General features: G+C 39.7%; 1 protein-coding gene across 1 annotated transcript in view; it reads right to left on the minus strand.

The window, feature by feature from the left end:
- Window positions 1–19,414, minus strand: part of CDK14 (cyclin dependent kinase 14) — a 582,313-nt gene extending 562,899 nt beyond the window's left edge. Inside the window, exons 1-2 of the mRNA XM_032875564.1 lie at window positions 19,044–19,414; window positions 12,450–12,481 (exon numbers count right to left, since the gene is read on the minus strand). Of these exons, the coding sequence (XP_032731455.1) occupies window positions 12,450–12,481; window positions 19,044–19,134 (123 nt within the window). The 5' untranslated portion in view covers window positions 19,135–19,414. The remainder of the gene's footprint in view (window positions 1–12,449; window positions 12,482–19,043) is intronic.
- Window positions 19,415–19,754: the final 340 nt, after the last annotated feature.

Here is a 19,754-nt window from a genome sequence, read left to right on the forward strand (position 1 = left end):
TCTCTTCTGCAACGTATTTAATCTTCCTGGACCTGTTTCCTCTCTGTAAAATGAGTGTAAGTCAACTCAAAAATGACACAGATCTACTGCAGGAATCCTTTAAGTTTACTTGCTCTTATCCTTATTAGGAAAATCACTCATCTACCAAACATCAGTGGCATCCTTGTAAGAACTTTAGGTCCCTCCATCTATACAACACACAGTACACCCATAGGGTCTGTGTGCTGTTCTTCTCCCTTCTCCTAGGAAACAGCCCAGTAAAATCCTAAGCACACACTGGAGTCAGAGAGACTGGGTTGCAATCATGGATTAGATCACTGTCTAGGTGAGGGGCTCTGTGCAAGTCACAACTTCAATGAGCCTCAATTACCATATTACCCTTTTGTTTTACTTCCTTTTTGCAGATGTTTTCCCCATAGAGGGATACACATGTTTTACAAAGCTGAGACCCTACTCTACACGTAATGGTTGTTTTCACTCAACATTATAAGTTTTATTTTATGCTTTTAAATATTTAAGAAACTGTCTGCCATGAGCATTACTTTCTTAATAGCAGGTATTAAAATTATTCAGTGAAAAATATGCAACTGTGATAAGAAGGAAAAATTCTGAACCTGAAAAAAAAGTCCAGGGTGAGTTCAATATATATAAAATATAGAAATACATTTGAATATATAAAAATACTATTATATATATATACATATAAATGTATTCAAATGGAGGGAAATGTATATATATATAAATGTATATATTAAAAAATACTATAAGGAAAATAAAGGAAATGTTATATAGATACTAAAAGTGAATCATCCAAAACTGTGGTCATCCAATTAATGTCATTAATATGGGCTTTAAGATTTTTATCGTCTAGTAACTGTACAGAAATTAATATAAAGGCAAACCAATGTATCTTGAAAGTATGTAATTATTTATTTCTTCCTTTTATGACCAAAGCACCTTTTTGTGGCACATATAACAAATCATTCAGATAAAGTAATCCAAATCTCTTGGGGAAAGTTCTCAGCTCAATTAGGGCATCTGGGGACAGGCCATATGTTACCAGGCCTTTTGCACACCTGAACCCCAATATCTAATGACTCAAGGATGCTTATTTATAAAATTAAATAGTCTGTTTTTTAAGAGAAGAGAATCGAGCACTGCAGAATGTTCCCCAGCATTTCACTTGAAGATGATATAAAAAGAACTATACAACTAAAGATTTAAATAAACATAACACAAAAGAAGTTGTAATTCATGCTTTGAATGATTACTAACACAATTTTATCTCATCAATCTTATCTCTTCTCTAACTTTTTAATCAATGAAATTTTCATTAAAACTGAAAAACATAAGTTATTCTTACTCATTTTTCGCTGTTGAAGAATAATGTCTATTTAGCCCCTTCCTTGTTAAAAAAATTCTTCATCACTGTCTTAGTATTTTTTTTTTTTTTGGCTAAAATATCTAGAAAACTGAGATATAAAGAAACACACAATTGTAGAACTAGGACTGTATTTTCTGAGCCAAAAATTAGGATGCATAATCTGAAATTAAGAGCTCTTCAAAAAAATTCAGACCACATGTGACTATATGAATGCCCATCTTCAATTCCTTTCTAATAGTTCAATAACAGATATACAGAAAGGCAGCTCTCAGTCATTTCCATCATCTGAACATACCTGTGGGATACGACATACTCCCGAAAAAGAAGCCTGGCTAAGTGCTGCAGCAGTATTCTCAAAGTGTGTGATTTTAGTAGAGGAAGTGCACTGAAATCATTAGGAGGCATTTAGAAACTCACCCTCCACACTCATCAGTGTTTTATAGAGCTGGTACTATCTTTTTCCAAAATCCTTTAAAATAGAACAAATAATGTTCTGAAGTAACTAAGTTAAAGTCATAAGCCTAGCTTTAAAGCAAAGAACAGAGCAGAGGAACAGACTAATCTGTATCTACCAAGACAAATGTCATAGGCAATACTTATACTTGGCACACTTCCCATGGGCAAACTCTGGAATATGCCAAATGCCTGGTACTCTAACTGCAACTCAGCCCCTTTCTCTCCCACTCAAAAAAATACACCAAAAAACAATTAAGCGACTGACATCAATCTGCTCTACATTTTTTTAAAGGAAATTATTTGCACACTTTAATACTTCAGCTGATAAGAACACAGAGTTGTAACAACATGTTTGAGGTTGTGTAGACTAGAAAGCTAATTCCCATACAATGTATATGAAGATACCTTCTAGACATCACACTTTATAGACGTCTCACATGAGAGTATACACAGATTGAGAAAACACAAATAAGCACAAGGAACTGGTGACTCCAAGTCTCCAAGACTGTTCAATTCCAAGTCTCTTTCAATACTTAGGAGTCTGATCTGCCAGGTTAGAAAAATGTGTTATCAGTGAAAAGTCAACTAGGTACTCTATCTGACAAGATTTAAGCTGAATATACAATTACATGTTAAGGGGCGCCTGGGTGGCTCCGTCAGTTAAGCATCCACCTTCAGCTCAGGTCATGATCCTTGGGTCCTTGGAAAGAGTCCCGCATCAGGGTCCTCGCTCAGCGGGGAGCCTGCTTCTCCCTCTCCCTGCCACTCCCCCTGCTTGTTCAGTCTCTCTCTCTCTCTCTCTCTGACAAATAAATAAAATACTTGAAAAAGAAAATTACATGTTAAAACAATTTTTTTTCTACTTTAGTTGTAAAAGCCTTAAAAAAATTTCTGGTCCACATATTCCTTATGCTTGCATATAATATCATGGAATTTAGAATTTAAAGTCGCTATTTAGAAAGACTTACACATACAAAAAAAAAAAACTACTTATCACACGTCATTTAAAAATTAAGCAGAAAAATTAACAAGTCAGGAAATGACAGATGCTGGCAAGGATGCTGGCGAGTATTGAGTGGGAAAGAAAGGGGCTGAGTTGCAGTTAGAGTACCAGGCATTTGGCATATTCCAGAGTTTGCCCATGGGAAATGTGCCAAGTATAAGTATTGCCTATGATATTTGTCTTGGTAGATAGGAGAAAGGGGAACCCTCCTACACTGTTGGTGGGAATGCAAGCTGGTACAACCACTCTGGAAAATAGCATGGAGGTTCCTCAAAAAGTTGAAAATAGAGTTACCCTATGACCCAGCAACTGCACTACTGGGTATTTACCCTAAAGATATAAATGTAGTGATCCGAAGGAGCACATGCACCTGAATGTTTATAGCAGCAATGTCCACAACAGTCAAACTATAGAAAGAATCTAGATGTCCATCAACAGATGAATCAATAAAGAATTTGTGGTATACACATACACATACACACACACACACACACACACACACACACACACACACGATGGAATACTATGCAGCCATCAAAAGAAATGAACTCTTGCCATTTGCGATGACATGGATGGAACTAGAGGGTATTATGCTGAGCAAAATAGGTCAATCAGAGAAAGACAATTATCATATGATCTCCCTGATATGAGGAAGCTGAGAGGCAAAATGGGGGGTTTGGGGGGCAGGAAAATAATAAATTAAACAAGATGGGATCAGGAAGGAGACAAACCATAAGAGACTCTTAATCTCACAAAACAAACTGAGGGGGGCGCCTGGGTGGCTCAGGGGGTTAAGCCTCTGCCTTCGTCCTGGCTTAGTTCAGGATCTCAGGGTCCTGGGATCAAGCCCCGCAGACTCTCTTCTCAGCAGAGAGACTGTTTCTCCCTCCCCCTCTGCCTGCCTCTCTGACTACTTGTGATCTCTCTGTGTCAAATAAATAAATAAAATATTTAAAAAAAACAAAACTCACCCTGAGGCATCCTGGAGGAATCAAGCTTGCAAAATGAAGACCAATTTTCTGCTTCCAATTTTTTTGTGATTGTGCCTTTTGTACATTTATATGACAAGGAAAATAAAAAGAGTTACGTGTGTTTTAGACTACAAAAAAAATTTAATAAGTGTATCTGTCAGATAAGGGCCACTTAGAAGGGTATGTCTGTCACACTGACCTGAAGGGCATCACACTCCAGATCAAGTACAGAGCATGATTCCAGTCCTCTAAAAACCTTCACCCCCCAGCCTAGCTGATTTCAATTATCATTATAGTGCCTACAGTAAGAGGCCATCTCAAATGCAACCAAGCAATTTAAGGATTTGTAGATTATAAATCACTGGCTCTAATTTCAGTGAGAAAGAAAATGGGTATAACATACTCCCTGTGGCTGGGCCCATTTTGTTCTTGTTGAAGAACATCCTAAGTACATAAGTTGTATTAAAAATCCTCCCTAGACAAACCATAAGTGACTCTTAATCTCACAAAACAAACTGAGGGTTGCTGGGGGGAGGGGGTTTGGGGGAGGGGGGTGGGGTTTTGGACATTGGGGAGGGTATGTGCTATGCTGAGTGCTGTGAAGTGTGTAAACCTGGCTATTCACAGACCTGTACCCCTGGGGATAAAAATACATTATATGTTTATAAAAAATTTAAAAAAATAAAAGAATTAAGAAGATACAACTCAAAACCACACTAAGTTCCACCTTTCCTTCATTATTGAAGGAAAGTTGCCATCAATATGGCAACTTTTAGAACAATACCAATTGATAATAAGAAATAAATTTGTTGCATCAATCCATAGAGTAATTTAGTGATATCCAGTGAAACTAGGGTGACTATGAAAATATACTGTCAAACTGTGAGGTTTTTAGAATAAAACAGTATACTGAGATAAGTAAAATTATGTGATATTTAATATTTGTTTTTATATTTACTGACTGACAAATTGTTTTTATTACATTGATGGTCTTATAAGTAACTCTCTTCAAAAATTGTTTTTGAAAATAAAACTTTTCAAAAATTTGAAAAAAAAAAAAATCATCCCTATACCAAAGGTCAGCTCTCTACAAAGAATCCAAACATGCAAATCAAAGCACACCCAGTAACGGAACCCCAAGTACCTTACAGGAGAGACTTGGCATTGGTTCTGTTAACGGGCCTGCTACCAGAAGGCATAGAGCTCACAAAAAGAAACAGGACCCTACTCATGCTTTCAACCTCTGGAACATTCTATCTCTTGGGAGTTAAGAATATGGAAGTGACTAATTCTCTCAAATGTCATAGATTTTACATTTTGTGACATGTACTTCCTCTCTGAATTTTTACAGCACTACCCAGACATTCTAGCCACTGTCTGGGACTAGACCTAATTATTGTAATCATGTCTACCATAATTAGGGAGGCAGTAAATGTGATGAAACACTTATAGAAAGGAAAAACTAAAGCACAAAGTTTCAAGAATCCAAAAATTTCAACTAAGTTTCAATGAAAGAATGAAGAAGGAAGTGAGGTTCTTTGTCAGCAGCCCAAAATGTTGCATTTGAAAAATTACTATGTACCAGGTTACTGGCACAATCAGAGAATAGTCTGTAGTCTATACTTCTTGTGTGGGACCAGTTCCAGAGACGTCAGACGTGACCATAGTGAAAATAAAAGTGGATACAAAGTCATATAAAATCTCACTATTGAGAGTGACACTGACTCTGTGCCAAGGCCCAACATTCCAAGAATGACAGGAGCCAGCCAACAGGTACATGCCAGGGGGATTAAATTCTGTGAAACGTATTAGACTGAGAGTCAGGTTCAGAGCATATCCAGAGGCTGACATAAAACAGACATCAATAAACATTTGCCATACAAATCTCTGAATCAGGAAGTATCATGACAAGAAGGATATTTGGGGAAGGGTGGCGTAGAGGAGTGAGAAGATGGAACAGTGAGACCAATTCAGAGGTTACTGGGATTAAAAAAAAAAAAAAAAGAAAAGGTAAAAGTGATAAACTCCTGAACTAAAGTGGTGGCAGTGGGAACGATAATGAAGGCATTAAAATAAGAGATGACTGATGAGGGTGGAAAGGTGGCCAGAGCTAGACTGTCTAAGGTCTTGAGTGCCAAGTTAAGAGTCTGGACTTGAACCTGCAGCAGAGAGAGCTTTTAAAGTATTAAGCAAGAGAAAAGCACGCTTGGAATTTCAGATCTGTTACAGTGTTGGAACAGGAGGCAAGCTGTAGACAGGGAAGTCGGTGAGGAGATGACCACAAGCCCAGGCAAGAGAGGCTCAGGAGAGGTTAAGGGAGGTGGCAGGAGGCAACAAGGACCCAGCCAGTGTCAGGATGTGGGGCTTGGAGGGAAGCTCAGGATGGAGTCAGGCTGCTTCTGCCTTGGAAAATCGCTGATATGGGCAAGAGAAAAGGCACAGGTTTAGGAATATTTTGTATGTGCTGAGACTGAGGTGACAAGGTGACACAGAGGCAGAAACATCTAACATATGGGTGTGGAGTTAGAGCAGAAAGCGAGGTCAGCCACATGCATGTGAGTATAATAAGGGAATAGCCAAAAGCAAGGAATGGATGGACTCCTCAGGGAGAGTGTGAAAAAATGATCATGGTGGATGGAGGGCTTCCCCCGCCACCGAAGAGATGGTGAAGATTTGCCCTTGCTCAGTGCCTCTGCTGAAATGCTGCACAGAGGAAGAGACAGGCTAAGAAAAGATAAGCAGATAAGGAAAGAAAGAACCGATCACACAAGCTTCTGGAGTGAAAGCTTCGACAGGAATGAAGGAGGAAATAGGAGGAACTAGCCTAGGACAGGAGAAAAGACACCTCCTCCTCTAAGACTAGAAAAAGGGAAGTAAAATTGAAGCCAATCAAGGTATCTGTGCAGGCAAGGTGCTGACATCTAATAATACTAAGTATTCAAAGGAGTTGGAGGGTATCACCGGTTGAACTATGCCCACCAGCAATTCTAATGTTGAGGTCTTCACCTGCCACCCCATACTTCCGAATGTGATCTTCTTTGGAAATAGGGTGCGTGCAGTTGTCATTAGTTAAATTAAGATGAGGTCATGCTGGAGGCGGGTAGGCCTTTAATTCAGTATGACTGGTGTCTTTTTCTTTTTTCTTTTTTTTTTTTTAACTTAAATTCAATTAATGAACATATAATATATTACTGGTTTCAGAGATAGAGGTCAGCAATTCATCAGTCTTATATAATACTCAGTGCTCATTACATCACATGCCCTCCTTAATGAACTGGTATCTTTATAAGAGAGGGAAAGTTGGATCCACAGAAACTCATTAAGGGAAGGTGATGTGAAGACACACAGGGAGAAGAACGCCATCTACAAATGAAGGAAAGAGGCCTGGGATGTATCCTTTGCTCACAGCCTTCGGAAGTAACCAACCCAGCCCATGCTTTGATTTCAGACTTCCGGTCTTCAGAACTATGAGACAATTCACTTCTGCTGTTCAAGCCACTCAGTTTGTGGTATTTTTCTAAGGCAAGTCTAGCAAACTAATACAGAGAGAAAGTCATCTCCTAAAGCAAGGAGGGGTGGAGAAGGGTAGCTAGAAGGTTTGAGGGAAGTGGAAAGATTTCAGCAGGAAACAAGCCAGTCACACAGTGCAAGACAGTTGCCTCGGGTTCCAGCTAAGGCCGGAGATGATAAATTTATTGACGGAGTGATTTCCTCAAGCAGCTCTTGGCAGCCACTGGGTAAGAGAGGAAAAGATGCCAGGTCAAAATCAAGGGCCGGCAGGGTACCGGGTATGCATACAAGGGTATGCAGATTACCAGCAAAGTACAAAGCGATACAGCCACTGAGGCTACTGGGAAGGGAGTGATGTACCATGAGCGAACAGAGAAGGAAACAGGAGGGGGATGTGGGATGAAGAACAGGATAAGAAGGTGGAGAAGGAAGGGGTCATCTGGAAACAGGGAGCCAGCAAAGAAGAGATAAAGGGAGTGAGGAAGCTAACAGGGAAAGACTGTTACTGGGATTTAATATTTTCGATGAGGAAGTCAGAGAAGTCCGAAGCTAATGGCTGTATACAATGTAATACGTTATTCACAGACTCTGAAACCTGAGGTGATAACAGTAGTTTGGTGGTGAAAACCTGCAACAGCTCCCACCAACCTCAGTGCATGGAAAATAATACCCAGGGGTATCCCCATATCATATTTGTACCTAATTCCTAGAATCTGTTCTCAGCAAAATCCCTGCTGTATTTCTATCATCTCTGGTATTACAAGCATATCTTTAAACAAAATTACGAAAAGGGGCTTGGACTAGAAGCAGAGATCAATGCATACTACCCCATCTATCACACAAAATTATTGTATTAAGCAGAGAGGAAGCAAGTTAACCTGTAAAAATGTACTTGAGGAAGTTACAGATCAGATGTAAAAATGTTAAGACAATTCAGATGCTCTCTACACATTCCCTTAGGATACAAAAAATAAAAACAGCTGGAAGATGCCAAAACCTGTGGTGGCAGCCCCTTCTACTTTGCAAACAGGAACAACTGACCAGGGCACAGAAGAATTAGAAAACTTGTAAATGACCATTCATTTTTTCCAAACAAGTGCTTAATTATCTGGATTATCCATGACAAACAAACAAAACTCTTTGCATTTCAAAGGTTTATTTCAGTCACTAGAATTTCTGTATGTCTCACTCAATCACCAAGCAGAGTCAACACTGTTCTGGCAACTCACTGAAGCTAAAATAACAAAGGCCTGAAGCAGAACAAAAACTACACAACTTAACCTTTTTAATTTACACAGAACAATTCATAAACTGTTGTGGCTTTAGACCTTTCTAACTCTTTCTATACACATATATTTATACTTATTCTGAATTTTTCACTTCCAAAGTCCGAAAAGTTTTATGCAGAGTACGTTTACATTGGAAGAGATTAACTGTGTTTTCTTACCTTTTATATTTTAGGTCTCATTTTAAAACAAATCATGAAATAAAAAAATAAGATTCAAAACCTTCCTTCAAGTCATAGTACAGTATTGTTCACTGGCACAGGGAAAATAGGACCACTCAGGGGACATGGCCCACGACATCTACTAGGTACAAAAAAGTGAGAAAGAATTCAGAAAGTTCTGCAACTTTATAGAAAGATATAAGGATATCCTTATAAATGGTTAGTCTATCCATCAAATGTATAGATTAAGCCTACAGAACATAAAATGCTTCCTATTTTAATCAGGGCCCAGATATATAATAAATGAAGGGCAAAATGACTGTCCTCTCCCAAAATAAGATGGGTTTCAACAAAAGTTCCTACTCCAACAAAAATGCCTATTGTAAACATGCCTTCATACTAACTTCCAAAGTGCCTCATCTCTCTCTACAATAACCATTAGAATACTGTTCCTGAATATAATTAATTCCAGGCTGCTTATAAAAATTTGCAGTCATGGTATTTCAGCCTATTTAAGAATAAAAGAATAAGTATTTCAAATAGATATACATCTTTTTCTCCCCTCTTCAAGGTCAAACATTTACACACACCCTAGAGAAAACCTCTGTAGCAATCAGGGAGTGGCAACTAAACTCCAGCCTTGAGGTAAGGAGCCCTCTGTCTCATAAATACTGAGTAAGAAGAGTTGCCACACCTTGATGCATATCTAAGAAGCTGACCCAGCCCCCACGGTGCAAGAGTCAAGTCTTTCCTGAATTCCAACAGGCTACAAGAGGAAAAGAAGACCAAGACCTGGGTTCAAGAAAATGTCTAACAGTGTAGTCTGAAGACAGTCATAGAACAACTTGGTGACTTTCTGTTTACTTAATCATAGACCTGGTGCTCTTTTCTGATCTTAGTAAAACTGTAAGTTCACGTTGATGGCTATGAAGGATTTTTGCCTACATCTAAAGATTCAGGAAGCAACTTCAAGATGATCATCTACCTGACTGGTTTTACAAATGAGAAAACTGCATGGCTAGAAACTGGCAAAGGAGAATCCACCTGGTCTAACATTCGGTTCAACACTCTCTCTCCTTATTAGCAACAGATATTTGCTCACATTCAACAGATATTTATTGAATGTTAAATGTGCAAGACACCTGAAGATTACAAAGCTGAACAGTAGGCATCCTCTCGAGGAGTCTAAAAAGTGATGGGTTTCAGATATTTTCACAGTTTTAATATGTAAATCATCATATGAAGCCTCATACGGAATTTCAGAGGAGTATCCGAAAGTAACTCTCCTTATAGCTCTAATTATTTTTGAACTAAATCTTTCCTTCCTCCTTATAGGTCTTCCAAGTACAGGTGATGTTATGGTGAGAACAACGGTAAGGAGATGATGATGATGATGATGATGGCGACGACCACGACAACAAGGAGGAACACAAGGACATGACAATACCAACTATGAGACACATGTGTCCATCACTAACTGTAACCTCTACATACTTAGCTTATCTAATCTTCACAACAATCTTAGGAGGGAGATAAATATCTCTACTGGATAAAAAGTTTGGAAAAAGTCAGTCAATTGCCCCTCAGAGGGTAGTCGCCTTCCGGAGTTCCAGTTTACACCCAGGTAGTAGTACCGTGGTAGTAGTAAAGGCGTGCCTGGGTGTAAACTGGAACTCCGGAAGGCGACTACCTCTGACCCTTGCCCTTACCATAAATTAACTGGAAATTCTCTGGCCCCTGTGGACCTCAGTTTCTTCATCAGTGAAATTATGAAGTTGACCACGTGATTTCCAACATCTCTTCCAGGTATACCATTCTGTAATTTACTAATTTGAGGTTTTAACCAATGTCTTGTGATGCAGAGAAAGGAAATACTTTGTAAAAGCTAAGAATAATTTTGCCCCAAATTACAAAATCCAGGTCTTTGTGCAGAGGTTTCCAGGGAAAGGAGGGTAGCTTGTTACGGGATTGATATATCCATAACTTTCATCTGGGTTCCAGCCTCAGAGTTTTTTGAAAGCTAATTGCAGAGCCACATGACAAAATGACATGCAGGCATTAACAATGGCTTTTAAACTAAACAGGAGGTTTTTCAAATCCCTAATAATGATTAGAAGTCCTCTGTGAAAACATGGGAAAATACCACGTTATTGCTTACAAGAAAAAAAGCAGGATGTAATATATGGCTTATGTGGTTTTTTTTGTTTGTTTCTGAACAAGGAGAAAAAAGCATGAAGAACATTCAACAGTGGTTGTAGCTAGGTAATAGGATTGGGAGATTTTTCTTTCTCCTTTTCCTTATTTTTTTTTATGTAAGCTTAAATTACCTCCATAATTAGAGGGGAGACTTTTCTTTTAAAAAGAGAGAAAAGGTGTCCAACATTCTCACACTGATTTCTTCTGAGAAGAAAATACTCTCCTAAAAACATCTCAGTAACACTGCAGAAATTCCAGAAATACAGGTTTAGAGGAGAACATCATTATTACCCACTACAAATAGGGAGGAAAATAGTCCTCTATTGCTTCAGATCTAGAATAACTAAGTTTTACAGGATGTTTTAGAACTCCTGGTAGGGAAAGTTGCTCTGGAGTCCAGGGACATGAAGCTCCACAGAGCTGGGCACCAGGAAGAAAAGAACAGGTGCATCAGACAAAGCAGCCAACCGTGAGAGCCAAAGGTCACTGGCCCCATCCAGAAATCCCAATCTGGAGCAGGTTCTCTCTGAGTGGTGCTGCCCTACACCACTGCCAACCACAAGGTCAAGGAGACTTTCCATGAGCACAAATGTCCTCACTTGTCTGAAGCACAACAGCAGAGGGAGGACAGGTAGCATATTTCATGGAGCCGGCAAAATGTTAAATCAAACAACCACAGCCAAACTACTCTAGGCTCCATTAGGCTGCAGGATAAGCACGTTGGGTGTACACATACCACTGTGTTCACAATAAACTCCCAATATGCATGCACACATGGCCCAGTTTACAACACAGATCAATAACTGTGGCTTTGGATGGTGACAATGAAACACTTCACTCTATAGCACTCATGAGAATATTTTGTAAACACACTGTGTCTCTGGTGATTCCCACTGATACTACACGCAACTCAGGAAAGAATACAATTTAAAAATCACATTCAACATGCTATTAATTACATAGGAACCCCTCAGCCTTATTGGAACAGACTTTTTTTGCTATTTTGTAGCAAGAAGATAAAGACAGATCTGATATACAAAGACTAGAAAAACTAGAACAGGAAAAGTCAGCTTCTCCTCTGGGAGTCTGACACACAATATGTGGTGTCAGCATCACATCACACCCTGATTCAAGGGAGGGCTGCAGGGAGCCATGGTGCCCATCTCACCAACAACTCCAGACTTGCCCTAAGCACCCACATCCCACTGGGCTTTGCCAGCTCCACCACCATCAAGAAGGCAGCAGTACAAAGGCCGGTGGGCATCTTTTATTCATTTAAAAAGACGTATTTCATATGTTGACTCCTACCAAAACTCACTGGAATGATTACTTAAAACTGAAAATAATACAACGTAACTAGAGAGATGTCATCTTTTTTTTTTTTTCAAGGCATTTTTTTTCCTAAGTGCGAAGTTGGCACCTATTAACTATACCTGGTGGTAATTAAATACATCTAACATTAGATAAAGAAATTTAACCTACCTCATCAAAGGTGGTGTCGTCTTTCTTCAAAGCTATAAAATAAAAAGGGAAAGGAAACAGTTATTGTGAAACATCTCAAAGAGACTAAGCATCTAAGCCCTAGAAAACAGAAAGAAAACAAAGCAGTATGGTGTTTTCATTTCAGAAAGTAAAATTGTACCCCAACCCGAATAACAATGTTATCATACAAATAGGAAAGCTGCAAATGAGACAGAGAATGGAACAGCAGCATCTTTGTGAAACACTTTCATAAATATGTAAACGGGTGATCCTCCTAAGTATGGAAAAGAAGTAAGTATATCTTTCCCCTAGCTCTTCTTTAGTAGGAAAATGTTTTAATGAAAAGTAGGAAAGCATCAAAAAGTAATTGTAAAGAAATTTCCCCTTCAACTTCTGGGTTTTGAGCATATCTCCTCAGGCACGTTGTGTGGTCCTCCCAAACCCATTGTCAGGATGACACCCGCTCTGCACAGTGCCCTGAATGAGATTTTCATGCCGCGAGAAGTTTAAATATAGTGAGTAAAGACTAAGCATGTAAAATAAGCACTACAGAGACATAATTCAAGCCTTTCAGCATGATCTATTTTACAACAAAGTATCACCAAAGGAAACAATACATTCAGAATATTTTATGAGTTAGCAAATACTTAAAATTTATTTAAATATGCATGGCTTCAGAACTGGAATTTTATTACTCTAAAGAGAAAGAGAAGTATTTCATGCATTGTTGGCAAACACCCTTAAATCCTACAATTACTTGGAACGTTTCATATTAAGGAGAATGCACAAAGGAACTAATTTAGCTGAAACCACTAGTTGGAGAAATGTTCCCAATTTATAGAATTGTGCATATGTCTATAGTAGAGTGTTCTAGTCAGGATAGAAGCACTTGTGTAGCTCTTACTTGGAAAGCTACGTTCTAACAAAAGCAATGGAAGCAAATCATGTTAGCAATTAAGCTCTGAGAGAAGTCATGTCCTTAAACTGAAGCCATCATTTCAGAGCTTATACTATATAGTCGAGCAATCTTGAAAAGGATATTTTGTTTCCTACTATAGATGTGGTTGGTTGTAGAGTTAAGGTGGATGAGGGTAGACTGAGGGAGATAAAATGTTTCTGAAAGTTTAATGCTTAGTTTTTCTCTTTTTTGCCTAAGAAATTGATCTGTAATAAATTTCTCTACTTGCTTTATTGGAGGACAACTCCTTCTGAATGAAAAATTAAAAGATAGCCCTTTCTCCTAGTTTCAAATGGCTTATCTTGCATTCAATTACTTACACACATTTTATTATGTATTTGCTTTAACTTACATTAAATCTAAAATAAGCTATTTTGATGGAAAGCTGTAAGAGCCTAGATGATTCTTAATGGCTATATTTTAACTCAGAATGTAAAACTTCTAATCTAGAAGGCTTTCTTTAAATATCAGCCAACCATGTTACTAAACTACAACCCTCACTTCCCTCAAACCTAAGGCATGTCCTCTAATCAACATACTTGAGTGTGGATTCCTAGATAACGTATTAGTGACCTACAGAAATATAGGCAAGTTGTTCACCTAAAAAAAAAAAATAAAATAAATGGGGGAGATAAGAACTGATTACCTCATTGATTTCAAATACAAAGTCAATCACTGTACAGCCTCATACCCAGCTCATTTAACAAAGATTAATGAAAAAATATGTGGCTGTCATGCAAGATGCAAAGCTAAAGCACCAAGCTTATGATTCACAGCACAAACTTTCTATACTTTATTTACTTGGGACATGATAAAAGTTCCCAAATTTAGCCATGGGTTTTCTTAAGCAAAGCATCCAATTGGAACTACTATCGACTACTAGTCGATACAATCCTTTGAGGAACTGCAAACAGAATGAAGACCCTCAAGCTGAGAGAAAAAAAAAAACTAAAATGTCTTCGACATCCGGACAGGACTATTTCTTGCTGGCCTAAGTCCTTCACCATTCTGGATAAAGAGGTGGGGTCTGAGGGCAAAAAGAGAAGGAAGAAACGGAAGAGGAATTGCAGGTGTATTTTCTAAAATATAAGGAGCAGGAAACTAGATTCTCTCCCTGGCACTCTATTCTCAAGCCCAAGATACCTCAGGGAATGAATATTTTAAGACCAAAAAATCTACAGCTTCGTTGAAACCCTTTATAAGTAGATCGACACCTTATTCAGTTTCTTATAAATATTGAATCCTTGCCCTGAACAGCAGTTAACAGTAACAACAAAGGCCAATTAAAGATGTCTCTGCCAAATATTTATCAGGTCATTGATGAATAAACTCTGACCTAAACAAGCACAAAACATCCATTATTGATTATATTCCCTGATTGTCATTAATCATTCATGTAAATGTAAACTCACAACGGTCTTTGACGATGTCTTGGAATAGCAGGCATATCACATTTTTATAGGTTAACAAAGGGGTATATATTAAATCACTTAAGATAATCAGGTATCCTATTTAGTCCTCTGCTCAGACATTGCTTCCTCTAGACAGCTTTCCATGATCTCACCAAGACTAAAGTGGTATCCTTCCTATATTCTCCAACAGCAAATCATGCTAATCTTCCTGGTAAAATCTGTCACTCTATATTGCCAATGCCCATTCATTGGCGTGTATTCTCTTAAAGTTCTCAAGGACTGGTAACAGTGGCCACTGAGTCTGAATGTCAGCACACTACCTGGCACATACGAGCTACTCAATAATTATTTGTTAAATTAATGAGTTCTACCTCAATGGCAAAATCATAGCCTCTTACATGTTGAGACACAAATGCTAAAGTTTTAGCATATGAAAACCATATACACTTTTCTGTTACAAAAGGATCATAGATAAAAATTCCATTTCATAGTTTGCAAATTAAAATCTTCTGACACTACTTTGGGAGAGAATATGGTACTATATTTAAATTCTGTGCCTGAACCTTTACCCTTAAGAATGGACTTAGCAAATGACAGTTGGACCCCACATTATACACTTACAGCACAAGGTAACAAACCCCAAAACTCAGTGGATCCATAACCTCTTCATTTCATTCAGCTCTCTCACAAACTACACCTTTTAAAGAAATGGTATACACAGGGTTCATCTCTAGTATCACAGAGTATAAACTTCCTTTCTCTACAAATTAATCCAAGTATGAAGAAATGCATTCAAATGAATATGAAGAAATGCCAGTTTGACCTTAATCTTATACCAGATATTACAGAAAACCTTCCTCCTCCTAAGCTATCATTAAAAAATTAAAAGAAAGAAGGAAAAGAGGAAAAGGATTTTAATATAAACTTTTTAACAACTAAGTTCCCATTTGTCATTTTTTATGCTAACCAAAATTTTAAAAAAAGAAAGAAAGAAAGAAAAACATGAGACAACTGCAGGAGTTCCTAAATAAGTGAACACACTGACACTATTTAACAGAAAACGATAAACACTCACCACTGAAATCAGAGGATGACTTTGAAATTCAGTTACACCCATCTTTTAAAGAACTGTAACTGTGTTAAAGTCACTCTCTGGCAGATGTCATAAATTAGAGTGCTATGGCTTGAAAGCAAATGTGTTTTATTAGACCTTATATTATATAGTAATCTCAGATCAGCTGTATTTGGGATGGGTAGTGACAAAGTTGACATGATCATTCACGTGTGAAAAAATTAAACAGTAGCATTACCACTTTTATATAGTCAAAATTGTTAATAATAAACAGTGAATATCACATACTTTCAAAAATTATCCTCATTTTCTATAGATGACTAATTTCTCATGGCTAAACAATACTGTATATTTTGCCATATAACAAGCTGTACTTTTGAATCATACTAAAAAGGCAAAATTAAGTCAGTATGTTTATTTCAAAAGCCATCATAGATTGGTGGAAGGAAATGAATATATTGAAATGTCAGATTATTCAACAAGAATAAACCATTCCTTGGATCTCCTCATGAAGTACCAATGAAGACAAGAGGAAGATGGGGAATAAACAGAAATGGGAAGGAAGAATATCAGCCCCCAGTACTGTTCTTCACATGCACTAGATATTTTATGTGTCCTACCTGATTTATTCTTCACAACAACCTTGAGAAAATTCATACATGTGGACTCTGGGGTTTAGGGATATTCTGCTAACTGCCCAAGGCACACACACAGCAAGCTGGGAAAACAGGGTTCAAACCCAAACCAGACTAACTCCAAAACCCATCCTGTTTTTAGACTATAAAGTCAGTAGCCACTTCTTCCCCTCATTTCTCTTGCTTCCAACCTAGAAGATCAATTACGTCAATATGATATAATCACCAATAATAACATTACAAACACCTATTGAGTCTGCACTACATACCACACAGGACATCATATGCATTATTTCGCTAAGTGCCAGTAACAAAACTGAGTTGTACATGAAAAACTGAAGCTCAGAAGTTGAGGGACCTGTCCGAGGTCACATAGCTACAAGTGGCAAGATGGCAAATCCGCAATGGTCTGACACACAGAGCCCACACCCTTAATCTATGCACTACATAATTCCAGAGTAAAAATTCCATTCAGTAGCCTCAAGCACCTTAAAATCTTTACATAATCAAACTGATTTTATTGTTTTGTAACTCTGCAAATAAAACATAAAGAAAAAACATAAATAATACAGATTAATTTTTCTGTAACCCCATGTCCAATGCATGTCTTGGGTTTGCTATACAAGCATAATCACATAAGACCTCTTTATCTCCTTTTACAGTTCTCCAGAATGAGAGTTAGTTACTATGCAGAATCATGACCTTCCATCAATACAAGAAACAATCAGTTATGTTCACTGCACTGTATTGTTTCTGAAAGCGAGCAAGTAAAATCTACCAGATCTTAGAAGATATTTTAACAAGTGCTGGAATCAAAAGGAGTTTCACATCACTAAATCTCAGTAAGCTAGAAAATCCAATTAACTGTAATACCCCCATTTGCCAGCATTGTAGTTAATCCAAATTTTACTGATTGTCTATCAAAATCTTGAAATCGCTTAAACATAAGGAATTTTTGTATTAATGTCCTTGGTTTCTTACTGAGATTCAGCTGCAATGAATTATTTAACACAAACTGGAAGGGCTCCAACAGAGTCATTAGCATTAGTAAATATACAGTTAATGTGTTTTAGAACAGGGCTTAATGGACTCCAGAACCTGCCTCTGTAATGGTTTGGGTCCTGAGCTGAACATCCTCCTCAAAAATGCACACCAACTCAACACCTTGCTCTCTTACATTCCTCCTGGCTTCAAACTTCATTTGCATGTAGAAACTCTTCATATGCATCCCTAAGTAAAAGTGAAACTGCAAATATCCAATACATGTAATAAGTAAAACCAGGATTAAATATTGGTTTCACACCATAACTTTACAGTCGTTTTGGGTGATACTTCATATACCAATAAGAAATTTTAAGTTAAAGAAAACTGGCTAAATTTTGATCCATTATTTTCTCTTACTTGAACAAAGTTTGCATATTTTAGAGTGCACTTATAGAATGATTTTTAAAGGAGGGGATGGAAGGATGACTACAATACTCAATAGGCACCCCAGGAGTTTATTTTAAGGAATTAAGTACCTTATGCTTAATTTCCATTAACATGTTCATTAACATGGATGACATGTTAAATAAGTGAAACAAAGGCTGGAAGGCTTCTTAGGGAATCTGAGGGGTTATTTTTAGTGCTTGTATGATTCTCCTGCTGCAAACAGTTACCTATATAAATGAAAGTTATAATGTTAGAGGAAGCAGAGGGGGTTTTCTATGGCCAATCCCAAAAAGCTAAGAAACCCATTCCACGTAATACTGTTGTCACCCTGTTAGAGTTTGTGACATGGATTTATTCTTAACTGTCCTAAACATTTCTCAGTCGTTTTTTACTTGTAGATCAGTTGGTTGGTTGGCTGACTGGTTTAAAGACAATAGCTCTGGAGCTTTGGCTCTGGTAAATCTAAGAAGTTCGGAATACTTATTCCTAAATGTTCAGAGAAGTTCACAGCGCGCATTTATTTGCTGCAATGGAAAGATTCAGAGAGCTTGGGACGGAACAGACAAATCTCGCTTTCGAGGACCCGAAGTACCGAACAAAAGGTCCCAAGGTATCTGCCCCACTTCCCTTTAGGTTGGATGTGTTAAACAATAACAAGGCACAGCTCAGCGTCTCGCCAATTTTCAAAGCTAAATTATTGACTCAACACCCCAGGACAGAGCCTGCGCGCAAAAAAATAACAAGTAACCCAGGCGACCGCGCAGCCGGGTGCGCAGCGGGGCCCGGGGAGTCCCATCGCCTGTCCACCGCAGGCGCGACAGCCCGAGCGCCAGTGGCGAGAGACGGAACCCAAATTGTAGGCTAAGATCATCCACAAACGAACCCCGAGATCCTAAAGGAGAGGGGTGTCTCTCCTTTCCATTGTCGCCCTCCCCCCCAGGTCCGGGCACTGTTCCCTCCACCGACCGCTCGCAGCGCACCCCACGCCGGCCGGGTGGCCGCTGCATTGGTGGTACCAGAAGCGCGGGGAGGAGGCACCCGCGCCGGGGGCGACGGGCCGGGTGCCCGGGGCAGCGCGCCACTCACCAATGCGGCTGAAACTCTCCGACAAAGTTCTCCGCAACTTCTTCATCTTGCCGATCTTCTCGGCGGGCTGCGGCTCAATGAGGTCGCACATCTGGGCGACACTGGGCTCCGGCAACTTCCCCAAACTGGTCCAGAGCGAAGCGCAGACAACGGCGACGGCGCGCGGCAAGGAGAAGGCGGCGCCTCCTCCTCCTCCTCCGCCTCCTCCTCCTTCACTACCTCCTCCTCCGGCCAGGAGGCGACGCACTGGGCTCTGGAGGCGAGTGGCGAGCTGCAGGCTCCTCTCGGGCCTGGGCCGCGGCTGGGCGGGCGGGGGCGTTCTACGTGGTGCCGGGGGCGGCCGCCATCGCAGCCGCCGCCGCCGTGGCCCCGCGCCGCGCCGCCGCCGCCCGGCTCATTTTCCCTCCTTTGTAACCGAGAGCAGCGCGGCGGGCGGCCGGCAGTGGGGGCGGTGCGGTCGGAGGCGGGGCGGGGTCGGGCTGAGCACAAGGTGCGGGAGCCGGGGGTCGCAGGGTGCGTGGGGCACAGGCGGGGAGAAGTTCTCAGCCCCGAGTTTCGGGGATTCCAGAGAAAAGAGCCGCGGCGCGGAACCGCCACCCGCCCCGCCCTCACCGCCCCTCCCGCCGTCTCTGCCCCGCCTTCCCTGGGCAAAGGACCCCGGGCGCGGAACCCCCGCGGGACCTCGGCTCCGGGGCTCGGAGTCCGCGTCCT

This window comes from Lontra canadensis, unplaced genomic scaffold (assembly GCF_010015895.1).
Source record: "Lontra canadensis isolate GAN:19392208 unplaced genomic scaffold, GSC_riverotter_1.0 scaffold2, whole genome shotgun sequence".
NCBI lineage: Eukaryota > Metazoa > Chordata > Mammalia > Carnivora > Mustelidae > Lontra > Lontra canadensis.